Genomic DNA, 20,400 nt, shown 5'->3' with positions numbered 1-20,400 from the left:
ATAAAAGACTACACATTGGGTACAATGTACACTGCTCCTATGATGGGTGCACCAAAATCTCAGAAATCACCATGAAAGAACTTTTCCATGTAACCAAATACCACCTGTTCCCCAAAAAACAATTGAAATAATAATAATAATAAAATAAAAAATAAAGATGACATTGCTGGTGTGAATATTAACTGATGGAGCCACTCTGGAAAATAGTTTAGCCATTAATTCTTTCAAATGCTAAATATAAGTTTATCATGTGAACCTGCAATTCAACACCTAGGCAATAAATAAAATGAAAACCTACGTCCACACAAAGACTTGTAAGTATGCTCATGACTGAATTATTCACAATAGCCAAAAAGTGAAAACAATCCAAATGTTTATCAACTATTAAACAGATAAAATATGATACATCCATACAATGAAATACTAGCCAGCAAAACAAAAGAACAAAATACTGACATATGCTACAACATTGATGAGCCTCAAAAACATTATGCTAAGTGAAAGACGCCAGATATAAAAGACTAGATATTGTATGATTCTATTTATAGGAAATTCCAAAGACAGGAAATCTACAATAACAAAAAGTAAATTAGTGGTTGCCAGGGTTGGGGATAGGAAGGTGACTAACTACAAATTGGCATGAAGGATCTTCAGAGGTGACGGCAATGTTTTAAGAGTAGATCATGTTAGTGGTTACATAACTGTAAATTCACTAAAAGTTACTGAATTGTACACTTAAAAGGGTGCATTTATGGTATGTAAATTTTATCACCATAAGGCTGATTTTTAAAATGAGGGAGAAATAAGGACTTTCTCAGGAAAACAAAAATAATGATGGAAATCCTGGCCAGTATTCCTACACTACAAGAAATCTTGAAGAGGTTTTTTTATACCAAAGGAATATATTAAATGGAAACATAAATCTTCACAAAAAAACCAAGAGTGCTAAAAAGAAATAAATTATCTGATCTAAAATATTACTAGAAGTAAAATATTGTGCAGAAGTAGCTATAGTAATATCAGACAAAGTAAACTTCAGAACAAAGAATATTGTCAGAAATTGAGATATTACACAATAATAAACAGGTCAATTCTCCAATTAGATATAAAAATTATAAATGTGCATGCACTTAACAGAGCTTAAAAATATATTAGACAAACTGTGACACTACTGAAAAAATAAAATGACAAATACACAATTATAATGGGAAACTTTAACACTTCTCTCTTAGTAACTGAAAGAAAATGTAGGCAGAAAATTAGTGATGACATAAATTACTTAAACAGCACTACTATTCACCTTGACTTAACTGATACGTATTTTTAAAACTACATCCAATGCATGTTTTTCAGCAGCACATGGAATGTTCATAGAGATCAACCATACTGTGGGCCATAAAAAAAAACTCAACAAATTTAAAAGAATTGAAATCATTAAAAGTATATTCTCAGGAGCTGGGCATGGTGGCTCACGTCTGTAATCCCAGCACTTTGGAAGGCCAAGGCAGGCAGACTGCTTGAGGCCAGGAGTTCGAGACCAGCCTGGTCAACACGGAGAAACCCTGTCTCCACTAAAAATACAAAAATTAGCTGGGCATGCTGGTGCATGCCTGTGATTCCAGCTACTTGGGAGGCTGAGGCATGAGAATCGCTTGAACCTGGGAGACAGAGGTTGCAGTGAGCCAAGATCGCATCACTGCACTCCAGCCTGGGTGACAGAGTGAGACTGTGTCTAAAAAAAAAAAAAAAAAAAAAAAAAAAAGTATGTTATCAGGAGATATTGGAAATTAATAAAAGAAAGATATTTGTAAAGAGCACTCTTAAGAGAATAAAAAGACTAACCACAGACTGGAAAAGAATATTTGGAAATCATAAATCTGAAGAAGGACTTGTATCCAGAATAAAAAAAAAACCCTCAAAATTCAACAGTAATAATGATCCACACAGTATGGTACTGAAAGAGGTATAGACATATAGAACAATAGAACAGAATAGCAAACATATACTTTGGGAGGCCAAGGTGGAAGGATCACTTGAGGCCAGGAGTTTGAGACTAGCCTGGGCAACAGAGTGAGACTCTGTCTCTACAAAAAATAATAATAATAAAAAAGCTGCATATGGTGGCACACACCTGTAGTCCCAGCTACTCAGAAGGCTGAGGCAGGAGAATTGTTTAAGCCCAGGAGTGAGCCATGATTGCATCACTGCACTCCAGCCTGGGCATGGAGTGAGACCCTGACTCTTAAAAAGAAAAGCAAAAGAGTATCAGAGACAGAAATAGATCCACATAAAGATGCCCAATTGATTTTTGACAAAGGTGCAAAACCAATTCAAAGGAAGAGGCAGAGCTTTCTCAACAAGTGGTGTTGAAGCAACTGGACATACATGAGAGGGAAAAAGAAAAAAAAAGAAAAATGAACCTTGACTTAAACCTCAAACTAACTCAAAATGGAACATAGTGTGAAATGTAAAAATGTAAAACTTTTTAAAAAAACACAAGAGAAAATCTTCAGACACAAGATTAGGTGAAGAGTTCTTACACTTGGCATCAAAAGCATGACCCATAAAAGTAAAAATTGAAAATTATACCTCATCAAATTTAAAAACTTTGCTCTGTGAAAAACTCTTTCAAGGACACGAAAAAAGACAAATTACAGACCGAGAGAAAAATTTGCAAATTATATATCCCACAAAGGACTTATATCTGGAATATATAAAGAACTCTCAAAACTCAACATTAAAAAAAAAATCCAATTAGAAAAGAGGCAAGACATTTAACTGAAAAGGATACACAGATGCCAAATAAGCACATGAAAAGATGTTCAATACCATTAGCCCTCAAGAAAATGCAAATTAAAACCACAATGAGATATTGCTAGAAACCTATCAAAGTGGCTAAAATAAAACACTGTGACAACACCAAATGCTAATGAAGATGTGGAGCAAATGGATCACTGACATCGCTGGTCAAAATGTAAAATTGCACAATCACTCTGGAAAATAGTTTGGCAGTTTCTTTTTTTAAAAAAATTATTAGTATTATTATTTATTATACTTTAAGTTCTGGGGTACATGTGCAGAATGTGCAGGTTAGTTACATAGGTATACATGTGCCATGGTGGTTTGCAGTTTCTTTAAACACTAAAAATGGATTGGCCAGGCACGGTGGCTCACGCCTGTAATCCCAACACTTTAGGAGGCCGAGGCAGGCAGATTATTAGGTCAGGAATTCAAGACCATCCTGGCCAACATGGTGAAAGCCTGTCACTACTAAAAATACAAAAATTAGCTGGGCATGGTGGCACATGCGTGTAATCCCAGCTACTCAGGAGGCTGAGGCAAGAGAATCGCTTGAACCAGGGAGTTGGAGGTTGCAGTGAGCCGAGAACACACCACAGCACTCCAGCCTGGTGACAGAACAAGACTCCATCTCAAAAAAAAAAAAAAATAGATTTACCAAATGATCCAGCAATGGCACTCTTGGGCATTCACCCCAGAGAAATGAAAACTTATGTTAATGTAGAAACTTGTATATGAATGTTCACAGAAACTTTATTTGGAATAGCTCAAAGTGGAAACTACCAAAATTGACAATGCTTAAATTATAGTACATCCATACTATGAAATACCATCCAGCAATAAAAAGCAATGAACTATTGATACATGTCACAACTTGAAGGAACCCCCAGGAATTATGCTGAGTGGGAAAAAAAGCAAATATGAAAAGGAAACATACTATATAGTATGCTTCCATGTATATAATATCCTTGGAATAACAATATTATACAGATGGTAAACCAAATAGTGGTTGATAAGGGTAAGGGATGTAGAGTAGGAAGTGGGTGAGGCTGTGGAGAGGTAATATGAGAGGAACGTTGTGGTGATGGCACAGTTCTGTATGTTGATTGTCGTGGAAGCTACACAAAACTATACATGTGATAAAATTGCATAGAAACACACACAAGTATATGTATAACTGGTAAAATCTGAATAACCTCTGTGGATTGTACCAATGTCAATTTTCTGATATTAATATTGTACCATAGTTAGGCAAGATGTTAACATTGGGGAAGGGTGAGTGAAGGGAATACAATTCTTTGCAACTTCCTTTAAATCTATAATTATTTCCAAATAAAGCTTTTAAAATTAACCATAAGAAAACAAGCAACCCAATATTTTGAATGGACGAGAATATAAACGGAAAATTTACCACAGAAGTTAGATGGATGGCAAATAAGCATGTTAAAAGATGTTCAACATTAATAATCATTAGAGAAATGCAAATTATAACCAGAAAGAGATACCACTATACACCTTAAGAGTGGCAAAACAAAACAAAAACATACACAGAAAAACTAGCAGTACCAGGTGCTGGCAAGAATGTGGAACAACTGGAACTCTCAAGCCCTGCTAGTGGGAATGCAAAATGGTACAGCCACTCTGCAAAAAGTTTGAGAAGTTCTCAAAAAGAACTATAACCCAGCAATTTACCAAGTAACCCAGCAATCCCACTCCTATTTACTCAAAAGAAATAAAAACTATGTTCACACAAACCCTGTACACAAATGTTTGTAACAATGTATCCATAATAGAGAAAAAATGGAAACAAACCAAATATCCCTCAACTATAGGACTCATTAACAAAATGTGATACATCTATACAATGGAATATGACCCAGCAATAAAAAGCAATGAACTCCTGGACTGGGTGCAGCGGCTCACGCCTGTCATCCCAGCACTTTGGGAGGCAGAGGCAAGTGGATCACTTGAGGCCAGGAGTTCGAGACCAGCCTGGTCAACATGGTGAAATCTCTCTACTAAAAATATAAAAATTAGCCAGGCGCAGTGGTGCACACCTGTAGTTCCAGCTACTTGGGAGGTTGAGGCATGAAAATCCCTTGAACGTGGGAGGCAGGGGTTGCAGTGGGCTGAGATCGCACCACTGCACTCCAGCCTGGGCAAGAGAGTGAGACTATCACACACACAGAAAGGAATGAACTACTGAAAACACAACAACATAGTTAAATCTCAAAAACATTTTGCTACCTGAAAGAAGCTACATCCAAAAGGTTACAACCATATCATTCTGTTTCTTTGATAATCTGGAAAACTATGGGAATGGAAATTAGATCAGTGGCTGCCAGGGTTGAGAACAGAGAAGGGGTTGAATGCCAAGAGGCGGTACAAAGCAATTTCTGAGGTGATGGAATCGTTTGGTAACTTAACTGTAGTGATGGCGTTAGGCAAAAGCCATAAAACGGTACACCGCACCAGTTTGCACTGTGTAAAAAAATAAGTAAACATGCCAAAAAAGGATCCCCCTGCATACCCACCTAAGTGACAACATGTGCTGTCAAGGATGGAGAGCAAATGGAACTCACACATTGCTGGTGGTAATGTAAATCGCTACAGCCGCTTTAGAAATCTGTTTTTCAATATCTGCTAAAATTAAACATATGCATATCCCATAAATCATCAATTTTACCTCTAGACATATACATAACAGTAATACATATTCACCAAAGAAAGTAAATCCAAGCATGTTCATAGCAGCTTTGTTTGTATTACAAAAACCTGGGAACAATTCCAGTATGTACAAATAGCAGAATGGGTAAATAAATCATGGTATACTGATAAAAATGGAATAGTATATGGCAATGAGAATAAAGTATTGCTCACGTGACAACATGGATGAATCTCACAAGCAATATTTAATATAAAAATCCAGACAGTAATAAGATTACATAGTGTATGATCCCATTAATAGAAAGTAATAAAAAATGTTGCAAAATACCGATTACCTTTGGGCAGAAGTAGTGACTTGGAGGGTATTACAACGAGGTCCTAGCGGTGTTCTATTTTGTGATTTAAGTGCTGGCTATCTTGTTAAGTTGTGAATGTTCATCAGTGCATTCACTTAATATTTGGGCATGTTTTCTGTTTGCAAATTACACTTCCATTAAAAATGTTTTAGGCCAGGCATGGTAGCTCATGCCTGTAATCTCAGCACTTTGGGAGGTTGAGGCAAGAGGATTGCTTGAGGCCAGGAATTTCAGACCAGCCTGGGCAACATAGTGAGACCTCATCTTTAAAAAAATTTTTTTAGGCCGGGCGCTGTGGCTCACGCCTGTAATCCCAGCACTTTGGGAGGCCGAGGCGGGCGGATCACGAGGTCAGGAGATCGAGACCATCCTGGCTAACATGGTGAAACCCCGTCTCTACTAAAAATACAAAAAAAAATTAGCCGGGCGAGGTGGCGGGCGCCTGTAGTCCCAGCTACTCGGGAGTCTGAGGCAGGAGAATGGCATGAATCCGGGAGGTGGAGCTTGCAGTGAGCCGAGATCGTGCCACTGCACTCCAGCCTGGGCGACAGAGCCAGACTCCGTCTCAAAAAAAAAAAAAAAAAAAAAATTTTTTTTTAATTTGCTGGGTGTGCTGGTGCATGCCTGTGGTCCTAGCTACTAAGGAGGTGGAGGTGGGAGGATCACTTGAGCCCAGGAGGTCAAGGCTGCAGAAAGCTATGATCACATCACTGCACTCCAGCCTGAGTGACAAAGTGAAACCCTGTTTCAAAAAAAAAAAGTTTAAAAACTTTTAAATGTATGCTTCATTTTCTTTTCTTTTTAAAATTTAGGTTTGCTTATATAGCCAATTGCTATAAGTCTGTAACTAAAACCAAGATTACAGTAGCTCAATGCATAGAATTTAAAGATAGATAAGCCAATTTTGTAACCTCGCCTTTTACTTTCTGTTTGTTGGCTTTTACATTACTTAAAAATTGTTAAGGAGTAGGCTGGGCACGGTGGCTCATGCTTGTAATCCCAGCGCTTTGGGAGGCCGAGGCGGGCGGATCACAAAGTCAGGAGATCGAGACCACGGTGAAACCCCGTCTCTACTAAAAATACAAAAAATTAGCCCGGCGTGGTGGCGGGAACCTGTAGTCCCAGCTACTCGGAGAGGCTGAGGCAGGAGAATGGTGTGAACCCGGGAGGCGGAGCTTGCAGTGAGCCGAGATAGCACCACTGCACTCCAGCCTGAGTGAAAGAGTGAGACACCGTCTCAAAAAAAAAAAAAAAATTGTTAAGGAGTAATAAATGCCTGTCCACGTCCATTCCTGTCTGGCCTAGAACATTTAAACTGTCTATAAGTCTTTTGGCTGTAACTCTCTTGGCCATAGAGGTCCTACCAAGGGACAGGATGGACCTGGGGCAGGCAGCCAAACCACCTCCACAATGCTATGGGACAAAATAAAAGTGTGGCCATTGATGTTGCCTCTGGCAAATCCTGGCCAGAAGGAAACAATGTAAACCAAAAATAAAATTCTAAGCTCCCCAACCATCTGAATGGACCCCTCCTCTTGGCCAAGGGCATTCCAAAGTTAACCTGAAAAACTAGTTCAGGATATGATGAGGAAGGGGGAGTCGGACATGCCTCATTACCATCAACATGAACACAGACCTTAAGACTGATAGAATAGACTCTTTAAGTCTAATAAGAAACATTTACAATCTATTCTCTCTGAAGCCTGCTACCTGGAGGTTTCATCTGCATGGTAAAACTGTGGTCTCCACAACTCCTTATCGTAAACCAGACATTCCCTTCTAATGATTCCAGGTCTTTAGACAATAACTCAACCAATTATTAATACCAGTCAGAAAATTTCTGAACCTGCCTATGACCTGGAAGTCCTCCAACTTCCATTTGTCCTGCTTTTCCACACCAAACCAACGTACATCTCACATATATCAGTTGATGTCTTATATCTCCCTAAAAACCAAACTGTGGCCTGACCACCTTGGGCATGTCACCAGGACCTCCTTAGGCAGTGTCACAGGCGTGTCCTTAGCGTTGGCAAAATAAACTTCTAAATTGATTGAAAAAAGATTTTAGGTTTTCTGATAAGATTGTCTGATTCCAAGGGAGAGGAGTGAGAATTATACACGAAAGCTTTTGTTCCCAATTGGACAGAAGGATGCAAGCAACTTTTGATCACCTGCTCTACCATGAACAGTGCCAGGGGCTTCACAACAAGCACGAGAGGTATGTATTTTATGTCCATTTTAGAGATGAAGAAGACTCAAGAACAAGATTACTAGTTTCAATTACAAATATATGATTCCAGCATTTCTAGAATGAAAAAGTCAGGGAATATTTGAGAGCAAGGTCTGTAAAGAGCATTAAATCCAGCCCCTTTATTTTACAAACTGGGAAAATCTGTCCCAGGAGGGAAAGGGACTAGTTCAAGACTACCATCTACTCAAAGAGAAGGAACTCGAATTTCAGTCTCTTGAGTGCCACCCAGTGGACAATGTACCATGACCGATATTTACAGACAAGTTATCAAAAAACCTTACAGAACAGTGGGAAAGAGCATTCATTAAATTGGGAGTTGGAAGAACTGGATCCTGTCCCAGTTTTGCCAAGTAAGGTTAGCTTCCCCTCTCTTGGCTTTAATTTCCCCACCTGTGTAATATGAAGTGACAATAGGAAAACCGACATGAGGGAGCAAGTCTTGGATCCAAGACAGAGACAGATCCAGGTTTTGTGGGGCTTGAAGCTTGCAACATTTGGGGCCTTCTTTAAGTATAAGAATGCAAAATTACCAATATAAAATTGGGAACAAAAGCAAATATTTACAATGAGAAAAAAAAACAAAAGAACACACATTTGAAAATGCTGACAAATGTTACAAACATCTGAAAATTTAGAAAAAAATAACATAAATAGCTACTTACATTTGGTACTTAACTGCCTCATGTACTTCTGTAGTATGTTATTCCTGCTTTTCCTGTTATAGTTGGAAACACAGGATTCAGCATAGAGTTATAATCACAACTAAGATTTATTACAGCAATGTAGTTAGGGCACACACCCAGATCACAAGCAGAAAAGACACAGGCAGTTTGGAGGAGCCCATGCACAGACTTCCTTATGCTTTCTCCCTTCCATGAGGGGCCACACAGAGCACATGCTTCTCTCGGCAACAAATATGCACTGGCACGTGTGATGTTTCTGGCCACAGAAGCCCAGACTCATTGCCCACACTTTACACTGGGGTTTGGTAAGAGACGTCCTCTGCCTAGCATGCACCAAAATTCCACACTCCCAGAAGGAAAGCAGGTATTCAGCATAAACTACGTTGTTTGTATCAACAGTCAGGCACAGTAAGCCATCTTATCAGTTAACTGTTGACTACGGAAATTCTGAGAGTCAAGTTTCCAGATGCCAGCAGGGAGCGTAACTTCCAAGCAGGTCTTTCTAAGAAGTGCATTTGCACTTCTTCAAATATGACTCTATCACAAAGCAAGCATCACTTCATTCATCACAGGAACTGTGACTGTGCCCTTTCTAGCTCAGGACACATTTGATGCTGTGACTGTTTGGGAATTCAGTCCTGACCAATTTAAGAGGTTGTGTTTCTTAGCTGTCTCTGGCTCCTGGTTTGCCCAGTTTAATTCTGTGCCTGCCCAGCAAAACTCCTCTGCATACTACTCAATGCTTCTAGTCCTTCTATAGGTCCATGTCCTACAATCACAGGAATTCTGAAAAATGCCATTTTACAAAACCCTCTTCCAAATGTGCAAATAAATGTATCTTGTATTTACAATTGCATGCACTGCACGCTGGGTATATTCCTGACAAGAGAGCACTTTTGCTTTTCAATGAAAATGGAATCCTACAATTTCACACATCTGATTGATGACTGGAAGATTTTTCCACAGACTAGCTTCATTGTACATTGTGAATCTTGGTTCTCCTCCACTGCCAACATACCCCTGATACCAAGTGCTGCAAGTCACAGTGACACTACAATGTGCCCTCCAGCCTCATCCCTCTTGTCCTAACACTGGATGCATCAGCACAGTAAGCAGAAGTATTCCTGCAAGCTGTTCCAATAAAGGACAGCTGGCAATAACTGGGAAATATATGGAATTGCTTGTGGACTCCTGAAAGATATCTCAAAAATATATCCTAAACTGGCCAGGCGCGGTGGCTCACGCTTGTAATCCCAGCACTTTGGGAGGCCGAGGCGGGCAGATCACGAAGTCAGGAGATCGAGACCACGGTGAAACCCCGTCTCTACTAAAAATACAAAAAAATTAGCCGGGCGTGGTGGCGGGCACCTGTAGTCCCAGCTACTCGGAGAGGCTGAGGCAGGAGAATGGCGTGAACCCGGGAGGCGGAGCTTGCAGTCAGCAGAGATCGCGCCACTGCACTCCAGCCTGGGCGACAGAGCGAGACTCCGTCTCAAAAAAAAAAAAAAAAATCCTAAACTAAATGAATTCCAACTTAATGTCCCCTTAGTTGAATTCTCAATATGACCATGGTCATTGCATTGCTACCCAACACACAGGCAAGAGGGATAGAGACAGCACAGTGGAAAGAAAGATTCCCTGAACCAACTGTGGTTAAATATCTTTTGTAGATTTTCCAAACCATACAACTGTAGGACCATAATGCTAAGGCTCCTTCCAGGGCTGTTCAAGCAAGAGACACTGAAGCTTTATCTTAAACTTCATTCGCTTCACTGTGTACTTGCATCAGCTCTAGAGACTTACAGAAGAGAAACCATGAGAAAAGACATAAGGCCCAGATAATGAGACAAAAGGGAAGAGAGTACACAATCAGAAACGAGGACAAGGAAATTAGACAAATTCCAGATAAACAAAGTGCAAAATTTACCTGGGAATGTGTGACCTGCATGTGACCTAGCATGGGAGAGGCAGCCTGAAGAGTTATTCTTCCTAAGCTGGGGCACAACACAAGGACCAAAACAACAGAGCTGGCTTTATTCCATGGCTGAGCCAGAAGGACGTACCATGAGATTCTGTCGATATAGAGTGGACAGGAGGAGGACTAGTTCAGAAATGTCAGGCTTCTTGGACCACAGACAGAGAGAAGTTTCGCTAGGCAGGCACAGAATTAAACTGGGCAAACCAGGAGCCAGAGACAGCTAAGAAACACAACCTCTTAAATTGGTCAGGACTGAATTCCCAAACAGTCACAGCATCAAATGTGTCCTGAGCTAGAAAGGGCCTTCTAGTTACCATATTCCACCATTCCACCACCATCTTGTGGTGTAGAGATCAAATCACCATAGTCAGGGTCAAAAAGACTGGTTGAGTCATGCCTTGATCACTTACAGTACAAGCTGAGGCAAATCACTTCCCCTCTCTGAATTTCAGTGTCTTCATCTCTCGAGTGAAGAGAATGATAATGTGGTCCTAGGAGCCTGTGAAGAATTCAGTGTCACATTAGGATGAGAAAAAAGGACCTGGAGAAGCATTCCTGCTGACCCAGAACACAACACAAGAATCTAAGGGCAAGCACGCTGTAAGCTTCAAAGCCTTGTAGGACTGTTACCTTTGCTTTACTACAGAGGAGGCAGCAGCACGGGAACTCTCTCTCGGCACACAGTTGGAGTCCTCAGAAAATGTTGATTCTCATGGACTCTTCTCTGTCCCTAATGTACAAGCAGTTTCAAGCAGGGGTCTTGTTGGTATTTTAGGGGGAAATTGATGGTATTACTTTGGGATTAATTTGATAAGACTAATGGTCATTTTACAAAGAGAAAGTCACCCCATAAGTAGTATGGCTGGGAAGGGAGAAGGAAGGAGGGCGCAGGGGACCTGAGCAAGCATTGAAATATCTAAATGAGAGGTAAGAAAGCAAGGGCAGTTATGCTGTGATTGAAGATGACACTTGCACCCCTATCATCTCCCCACCAACCTCTGGCCCAGATGACTTACTGGCCACGAGTGAATCAATGAATTCTTCTCAGGAAGAAAACCAGTTTGCCTTTTAAAAATGCTGACAGTGAAACCCAAGTGAGGAAACTCACCTGCTGCACCCAGCGTGCAGCCCACACTCCTTCAGTGGTCCTTTAGGAGTCGGACCCAATCTAGTTTCCCAGCCTCTTCTCCTATGACTTCACTCTACGAATGGGTCTGCTCCAGCCACGAACATTCTCTGGGCTCCCTGAATGTACCTAATCCTTTTGGGCTGCCCTTCCCCCATTTCCCACCTAACAAAACCCTTTTGACTTTCAAAGCCCAGCTCAAACACCCCCTCCTCTACGAAGCCTCCCCCAGCCCCCTGCCCAGAGTGAGCAGTTCCTTCCTCTTCACATTCACCTAACTCCTCTTGCCTGTAAGATGCCCCCTTACAAGTAACAAAGACATGAGTGTGCACCTACCTTCAAGGAGCCTCTTTCAGGAGGGAGCCTGGCTTCGATCTGCTTTTTGACATACTTTGCACTGAGATCTGCCCTCTCCTACCAGGCTGTGCTCACACCAATACCAAGAGATCAGGAGACGCCCTGCCAGCAAATGCCCTAGAAGCACATCCTCTTCATGCCCCTGGCAGTTGTCTAATGCACACACAAGATCAAAGCAGCTCTCAGGTGGCATGTTGCAGGGCACAGCACAGTTCTGCCTATGCCAAGACAGATGCTGGGCCCTTCCCTATTGTGTTCAGCACGCACCCATTCTCCAAGGCACCTTTTCTGGGCATTAATTTTTCCAGTCACTTAATATGGATTGCACAGCCTGCTATGTGCCAGGTACCATGTGGACCCCACCACCCGTACCCAATGCAGGCCCCTCTAGTGGGCAACCCTTGCTCCACACCTCCCTGTTGGGCTGCTCGAGACTGTCAGGTCGGGCTCAACCTGCTCTCCAGCCCTGCTTCCTTCCTGTCCCTTTCCTGAGTGTTAGTTAGCCCCAGTAAACCTTTGGCCCTGCCAGCTCCCTCTCACGGTCTGCTTCCTGGAGGACCCAATCTGAGACAGTGGGTTCCAGAGTGGTCTGAGAAAGCAGGTGGTAAAATGGGGGCTTGGTACAGGATTGCCCTGCATCTGCCCAACTGGCAACGAGGTTCCCATCTTTGGGGGTAGGTGGCACGCAGGCGGCTCCAGGCACAAGATGGCAGGCTAGTTGCCAGACCTTTGGTGTTAGAACTTTTGCTGGGATGGCCGGCTCGTGGAGAGGAAGTTCCTGGCAGGTGAGGAGATCCAGGCAGGGCAGATGCCTGGAAATGAAAACTCAGAGAACAGACAGTGGTGACTATGTTTCCTGGATGACCCACAGGGGATTAATGAGAGGCCAAGAGCAATTAACAAACATCTAAAAATTAAGCAGAAACACTGGAGTCTTCCTGGTGGTTTACAAAGTAGCCCCCGATCCAGGCAATGGGCGAGCAGCAAAGTCTGAAGAACAAACCCAGGACTTGCTAAGGTGGCTGAACTCCAAAGACAGTTGAACGCTCAGCCAAGGCAGGTCTGTCATGCCAATGACACAAGTCCTGTTGGGAAAACCTGCGTCCCCGATACATGGAACAGGCACATCTAGGAGAAGGTCTCGGAATATCTGGTCTCCCCAGATGCCCTTGAAACTTCTGAGCCCGCAGCATCAGCCCACTCCCTACCATGAAGCGCCGCAGGCACCCTATCCCGAAGGAGAAATAAATAACACAAGAATTTTCCCCACAGGTGTCCTCCCTCCCAGGAGTGGCCCTCACCTTATCACTGGCTGCCAGGTAGGGTGACCAAGAGTCCCAGTTTGCTGAGTGAATTGCAGTGCTAAAAGCCGGCGAGTCCCAGGGAAGCAGGAGGAATTGGTGAGCTGACTGCCAGACCCGTGACCAGAGTGAAGGTGAGGCACAGCGCCGCAGGCAGGGTGTGCTGGGTCTGGGAAAGGGGAAAGCGATGACACCCCTGAGGAGCTGCAGGATCAGCATGCACCTGCATCCCCCGGGGAGTCCCTGCGGGATGGGACCCGGATGCAGCTCAACCAGTGGGGGCTGGAAACGAAGGCTAGATAAGGGACTTGGAGACACTGCTGCTCAACACAACTGAATGCCCTGGTAGGGAGCCGAAGGGATGGGGCAAACCTGTTGATGGCATGGGATGGGCAACAGTGATGGTCCAGGCCTGAGTGACGGTGAAAGGCCCGAATTGTCACGGCAGACAGTGAAGGAAGGGATTCAAACGCTAAGCAAAGTGAGCTTGCTGGAACTGGACAGAAGAGGTGAGGCCAGAAGACACCCCGGAGGGTCAGGTTTCAGGAGAGGGCCCAGAGGACACATGCGTCAGCAAGGGCATCAGGAATGTGCTGGAGAGAAGGCACCAGCATCCCTCAGAGATCCAGCGCGGGAATCCTCCGCAGGCCAGGGCTGACCACAGGAGAGTGTCCTGCAGAACGGGGCGCACCGAGAACTGGAACCTGATAAGGGTGCTGCAGCCTCCTCCTCCTCCTCGTTTCCTTCTCCTCCTCTCCTCCCCTCTTCCTCCCCTCCTAATTCTCTCTTCCTCCTCTCCACCTCCTGTCCTTCTTTCTTCCTCCTCATTTCCTCCTCTTACTCTCCTCCTCCTCCCACCTCCTGCTCTCCTTCTCCTCCCCTCCTCCTCATCCTCTCCTCTTTCTCTCCTCTCTTCTTCCTCCTACTTTTCTCCTTATTTCCTTCTCTCTTCCTCTCTTCCTTCTCCTCTTCTCTCTTCCACCTCCTCCAACTCTGTTCCTCCTCCTCTCCTCTCCACTCCTCCCCCACCCCCTCCTCCTTTTCCTCTGCTCCTCTTATTCTACTCCTCCTCTTCCTCCTTTCCTCTTCCTCCTCTCCTCCTGGTCCTCCTTTCTTCAGCCTCCTCCTCTCTGCTTTCTCCTCTTCTCCGCCTCCTCCTTTCTTCCTCCACCTCTCCTCTTCCTCCAAATCTCCTCCTCTTCCTCTCCTTCTCCTCTGCTCCTCCTCTCGTCCTCTCCTCTTCCTCCTGCATCTCTCCTCCTTTCCTCCCTCCTCCTGCTCTTTCTCTTCTTCTCCCTTCTTCCCCATCCTCCCCCCTCCTCTCCTTCTCCTCTTTTCTCTCACTCCTCCTCTTCTCCTTCTCCTGTTCTTTTCTCTTCCTCCTCCCCCCTCATCCCTCTCCTCTCCTTTTCTCCTCCTCTTTCTCATCCCCTCCTGTCCTCCGCCTCCTCTCCTCCACATCTGCCTCTCCTTCTCCTTCTGTCCTTCTCCTCTCCTCCTACTCCTCCTACTCCCCCCTCCTCCTCCTTACTTGCTCTTCTAGTCCTCTTCCTCCTCTTCCTCCTTTGCTGCTCCTCCTCCTCTTCTCCGTCTCCTCCCCTCCTCTTTCTTCTCTTTTCTGTGTCTTCCTCTCTTCCTTCACCTCTTCTCCTTGGTCTCACCTCCTCCTCCTCTCCCTCTCCTCCTCCTTCCCTCCTCCAACCCTCTCCCTCTCCTCCCCCTCCCCTTCCTTTTTTCTTCCCTCCTCCTCCCCTCCAGCTCCTATTCCTCCACTTTACCTCTCTCCTCCTGCTACACCACACGTTCACACGACCCTGTGTGAGTCCAGGGCAGAAAAGGAAAGCTAAAAGGCGGACAAATGAGTGCAAGAGAGCAAAGAAGGGAGCCCTCTCTAATCTAATGGGCAGGGCACTGGACACATGCGAGCACCTTCTCCTTGTGGGAGGGGTCACAGCCTCCAGATGGAGGGGCAGTGGCACACTCTATGACCTCTGGGGTTACTTACAATTTGGAGCGCTTAGGTGAATACTGAGTCCAAAACAGCCCTGCAAAAGACGTAAGAACAAGCCCCTGAGCAGACGAGGTCTCTGAAATACAAAAAGCCAACATGGGGTTAGAGGCAGAATTCAGAAAGAGCTCCTACAACTCCATACCAACAAGGCAAGTGACTCAATAGAAAAATGGGCAAGCCAGGCACGGTGGCTTACGCCTGTAATCTCAGCACTTTGGGAGGCCGAGGCGTGTGGATCACCTGAGGTCGAAGTACGAGACCAGTCCGACCAACAAGGAGAAATCCCATCTCTACTAAAAATACAAACTTAGCCAGGCGTGGTGGCGCATACCTGTAATCCCAGCACTCAGGAGGCTGAGGAAGGAGAATCGCTTGAGCCCAGAAAGCGGAGGTTGTGGTGAGCCGAGATTGCGCCAGCCTGGGCAACAAGAGCGAAACTCCGTCTAAAAAAAAATAACGAAAGAAAAAGAAAAATGGGCAAAAGCCATTGCCTAAATGAGGAAAGCAGGCTGACCAAAAAGTATCTGAAGGGAAACCATGAATCAGGGTCAAAGCGGTCCCAGACTGGCCGTGCCCCAGAACACTAGGCAGAATCAAACGTGAACCCTCTCCAGAGGAGGGCAACTTCCTCCTGGGCCTCAGAGACAAAGAAGCACAGTGAGGGGAGGTGGCTGCACTCTGGAAAGTGTCAGTGGGGAGGCAAGGGAAGAGGAAGGGGGTGACAGGCTCAGAAAACAGGAGGAGTCACACAGAAATCATGCTGAGCAAAAAGAATGCTTCCCACGGGGAGCATGTGGGCGGAAGAGAGGGACTGTGCAGCCAGTGATGCTGAGCACAGAGAGGGAAGGTGACGGCAAATTCGCAAGGGACAGCTCTAGCCAGGGAGGCTAGCCTGCCACGGAGGGAGAGGACAGAGCAGGAGAAGGCAGGGTCGGGGGTGGGGGATGGGGGGAACAGGGTAGGGTAGGGAAGGGAAGCGGGGAGAGGGGAAGGGACAGGACGGGAGGGGAGGGGAAGGAAGGGGAGGTGAGGCTCAGAAGGCCACCGGGATGGACAAGGAGCTCTGCAGGGGGCTCCCTGCTGATGAGGAAGGAAGACCTGAGGGGGGTCTGTGGTTTCAGGAAGGAGGCAGTATCCTGGGGGAGGCAGGCAGAGGGTACAGTCAGCTGCAAAGCAGGATCTTTGGAAAAGGCAAGGACTTCCTAAAAGAGATACGATGTGTCGCACGATAGGCATGCAAGTAAGGCCTGAAGAAGCAAGCAGAACTTGAGGAGACACACCGCTGGCCCCAGGAGTGGGGGTCAGTTGAGTGTGTACTAGTGGGGTGCAGCCAGGCACAGTGGTTTCATGCGAGCACAGCAAGGAACCCGAGAAGGCCCCGCATGCCTGCAGTTGGCTGACTATTGCCCGGGGCTCCAGAGCATCCACGGAGGGCCCCACAGGGGAAGGGAAGAGCAGGACGGGTCTGGGAGGTGAAGGCCGACCTGACCTGCTAAGAGACGAGAAGAGACGGAGGGGAAAGTCTCGTTCCTGCCAGGACATTGTTAATGGGAGGAGTGAGGAGGCAGCAGGTGAAGAGAGTGTGGCGTGGAAGGCAGAAATCAGAGCGTTTTCGGGTCTGGTGCTGACCTGCTATTGGGAATGAAAATCAAGACTCAGGTGCATTCTGGTCCCTTTCTCAGGGGTAGCTGAACACCACCCGCATCCCTACCTGGCCTGGTGACGCCATTCTTCCTAGGCTCACTCACCACTGCAGCTGCTTTACTTGGACTTCCTCTCCTCATCCGACCACAGATCAGACCTCTGCTGCTCGCTGCCGCCCAGGGAGAGTGTGCACCTACGTACGCATTGCACCCCACTGCCCAGCACACCCAGGAGTGAGAGTGAGGAGCAGCTGGGAGAGTTGGAAGAGGGAGCCCTTATGTAGCCACCACTGGCTTCCCTGCTAGCAGCCACATGGTGACTATCCAGCTCATTATGCGAGTTCTAGCTCTTCATACAAGAGGCCACGGGAGGAGCAACGGCAACCCACCATCCCGGGGATCCTCACTCATGATTTGAAACCACTCCCAGCAGATTCTGGAGTGTTCGGCAGAAGCTGGCAACCATTCTTGGGGGGAAGGAACCCAAGAGGGGATGCTAGCATGCATAGGAATTGGAACTGATGATCTGAAGGTCCCCTACGGCCTACATCCCATAAAGAGGGACCCTCTCCTCCTCACCTCATCTCCAGCATTCCTGCTTCCTCGAGCTTCTCCAAGGAGAAGTAGGCGCATCTCACTAGAAAAAAAACAAGAAAGCAGCTCTTTGCTGATTCAACACTTACTAAGCAGATACTGTGCCCTGGGCACCCAGTTTCGGAAATGAGTAAAACACCAGCCTTGCCTTCAAGGAACTCAAGAGACCCTGCCGCAGCCACAGACTCTTACAGAGCAATTACCACCCTGGGTTGCAAGAGCCTAACGTGGGGTGGGGACGGGGGAGGTACAAAATGCTATCAGAGCTGGAGACGAAAGTCCCTAATACTTGCGGTGGGGCTGTGAAGGTGACGTTAAAGTTCTGCCTTGAAGGAGGCCAGGAGTGCACCAGGACGAGGCCATGAGAACCTGCCGGTGCAAAGCAAGGAGACCTGGAACAGCAGGCTGGTGGGGACCAGTGACTAAACAGCACAGCATGAACCCAAAGAGTGTTCGGCTTAAGGGTGGGGAGAGCTGAGCCCACTTCCTGAACTGTTAGGACTTTAACCTGAGAAGGCCGGGCGGCGTTTTCACTAGAGGATTGCTGGGGACTCATTTGTGACTTAGAAACTGAGCCCATGGAATGTGGAAGACAGACCTGAGGGAGGAAAGACAGAGGCCTCCAGGTTGGTCAGGAGGCTCATGGAACAGTGCAGGCTCCAGACCAGGAGGCCTGAATTCTGGAAGTAGCAGCGGGGATGCAGGACGAGGAGCCATTTTGTCTCATCAGGCACTCCAGAGGCAGGGACCCAGAACTTGGTTATGAAGTCATTGCGGGAGACTAGATAAGGGGAAGGACAGAGAGGTAAAGCATGGCAGCACTACAGAACCTGAGCCCGTGACCGAGATGGAGAAGACAGTTTGAAAAGCAAGTTTGCCAGGGAAGTTAGGCTGTGTGCTGGGTGACTTAGGTCGGAGGAGGCAAGACATTAAGAGTGGGGATGTTTCTCATCACCTGCAAAAGAGACGGTCCCTCTGGACCCCACTGGCAAGCACTGACAGAGCGGCTAGGACACAGGAGAGCAGGCCTGGGGGGCTCAGCCCTGCAAGACTCAGCCTAGAGCTGCATGGACCCCAGGCAAGTGTTCCGGCCCTTCTTGCCGCTTCCGTGCTCTCTGGGGGTAGACACTGGAGGTGCAGTTAGGTCGCTGCGGGCAAGTTTGGACTCTTGCCTAAGGGTGCATCACAGAAGGGCCTCAGCTTCACCCCCAGTTCGGCTCAGCTCCACCAGCATCTCCACCCCTAGCTTTTCCTCCTGCAAGTCCCTCACCAACTTCTCTTCTTGCAGCTTCGCCCAAACTGCTCCGCCGACAGCTCCACCCCAGCTGTTCTACCCCCTTGCTCCTCCTCCCTCAACTCCGCCCCAGCTGTTCCTCCCACAGTTCCGCCCCCAGCTCCTCCTCCGGCAACTCCGCCCCAGCTGTTCCTCCCACAGTTCCGCCCCCAGCCCCCGCTCCACCCAGCACTTGCCCACAGCTCTTTTCCACAACTACGCCCTCCTCTTGCACGTGGCTCCTCCAAAAGCTCTGACCCACTCCCCGCTGCAGCCCCAGCCCCAGCTTCTTACCCCCAGCTCTTCCTCCCACAGCTCTTTCCCACTGCCCCGTCCTGTTCCCCCTTCATCACCGCTCCCAGCTCCGCCTCCTCTAGCCCCGTCCCGCTTCTCCTACCCCTCTGCCCACCCCGACAACCTTTCAGCTTTTTCTTCCAGCTCTGCACTAGCTCCTCCCCCACCATTCTCAGCCGCCAGCCTTGCTGCAGCTTGACTCCTCCTCCTCCAGCTCTTTCCCGCAGCCCCGCCCCATCTGCTCCCACAGCGCTTTGCCACAGCCCCGCCCTGCTCGTCATCCATAAACGCCCGGCTTTCCCTCAGCTCCACCCTGCAGCTGAGCTGTGCACCAGGCCCTCCCAGAGCTTTCTCGTGATTCCACCCTACACCTCCCCAAGCCGCCGCTCCCCCAAGCTGGTTCTCAGAAGTCCGCGGAGTCCTGTCGCTGCTGCTCCTCGCTCAGTTCTCTCACTGTCCCGCCCTGCTCCTCATGCCACTTATTCCAAAGCCCCGACCCCAGACCCTCCCCTGTGGTTTCTCTCACCCCGCTCCACCCCACCCCGCCCCTCCCGCGGCTGCTTCCAAGGCCCCGCCCCCAGCCCCTCCTCAGCGGTTTCTCTCAGCTCCGCCCCGCCACAGGCCCCCCCTGCTTCTCCTGTGGCTGCTTCCAAAGCCCAGCCCACAACCGCTCCCCCAACCCGCCCTGCTCATCCCGTGGCTGCTTTCAAGGCCCCGCCCCCAGCCCCTCCCAGACGTTTCTCAGCACCGCCCCTCCCCAGCCCCGCCCTGCTCCTCCAGCGGCCGGTTAAAAGGCCCCGCCCCCAGCCCCTCCCCAGTGGTTTCGCTAAGACCCGCCCTGCCCCGAACCCCGCCCTGCTTCTCCCGCGGATGCCTCCGAAGCCCCGCCCCCAGCCCCACCCCAGCGGTTTCTCTCAACCCCGCCCCGCGCCGAGCCCCGCCTCTCCCCATCTCCTCCCTGCTTCTCTTGCAGGTACTTCCAAAGCCCCGCCCCCAGCACCCCCCTTCAGCGGTTTCTCTCAGCTCCGTCCCACCATTCTGAGCCCCGCCCTGCTCCTCCTGTGGCT

At 47.3% G+C, this 20,400-nt stretch overlaps 1 protein-coding gene across 10 annotated transcripts in view; it reads right to left on the bottom strand.

Annotated features, from left to right (window-relative positions):
* Positions 1 to 19,367, bottom strand: part of LOC129475109 (uncharacterized) — a 56,578-nt gene extending 37,211 nt beyond the window's left edge. The window contains exons 1-8 of one of the 10 annotated variants that reach the window (XM_063634488.1): positions 18,722 to 19,367; positions 18,365 to 18,547; positions 17,752 to 17,809; positions 15,861 to 15,972; positions 15,524 to 15,605; positions 11,365 to 13,687; positions 11,145 to 11,233; positions 8,736 to 8,788 (exon numbers count right to left, since the gene is read on the bottom strand). In XM_063634488.1, coding sequence (XP_063490558.1) covers positions 13,231 to 13,687; positions 15,524 to 15,605; positions 15,861 to 15,972; positions 17,752 to 17,809; positions 18,365 to 18,483 — 828 coding nt within the window. In that variant the 5' untranslated portion in view covers positions 18,484 to 18,547; positions 18,722 to 19,367 and the 3' untranslated portion in view covers positions 8,736 to 8,788; positions 11,145 to 11,233; positions 11,365 to 13,230. Of the gene's footprint in view, positions 1 to 5,333; positions 5,443 to 5,801; positions 6,565 to 8,735; positions 8,789 to 11,144; positions 11,234 to 11,364; positions 13,688 to 13,890; positions 14,192 to 15,049; positions 15,606 to 15,860; positions 15,973 to 17,018; positions 17,162 to 17,277; positions 17,424 to 17,751 lie in introns of those variants that run through there. The other 9 variants (XM_063634487.1, XM_063634486.1, XM_063634489.1 and 6 more) reach the window with 9 other exon arrangements.
* Positions 19,368 to 20,400: the final 1,033 nt, after the last annotated feature.

The sequence above is a fragment of the Symphalangus syndactylus genome, chromosome X, assembly GCF_028878055.3.
Source record: "Symphalangus syndactylus isolate Jambi chromosome X, NHGRI_mSymSyn1-v2.1_pri, whole genome shotgun sequence".
NCBI lineage: Eukaryota > Metazoa > Chordata > Mammalia > Primates > Hylobatidae > Symphalangus > Symphalangus syndactylus.
This window is presented reverse-complemented; position numbering and strand designations above follow the sequence as displayed.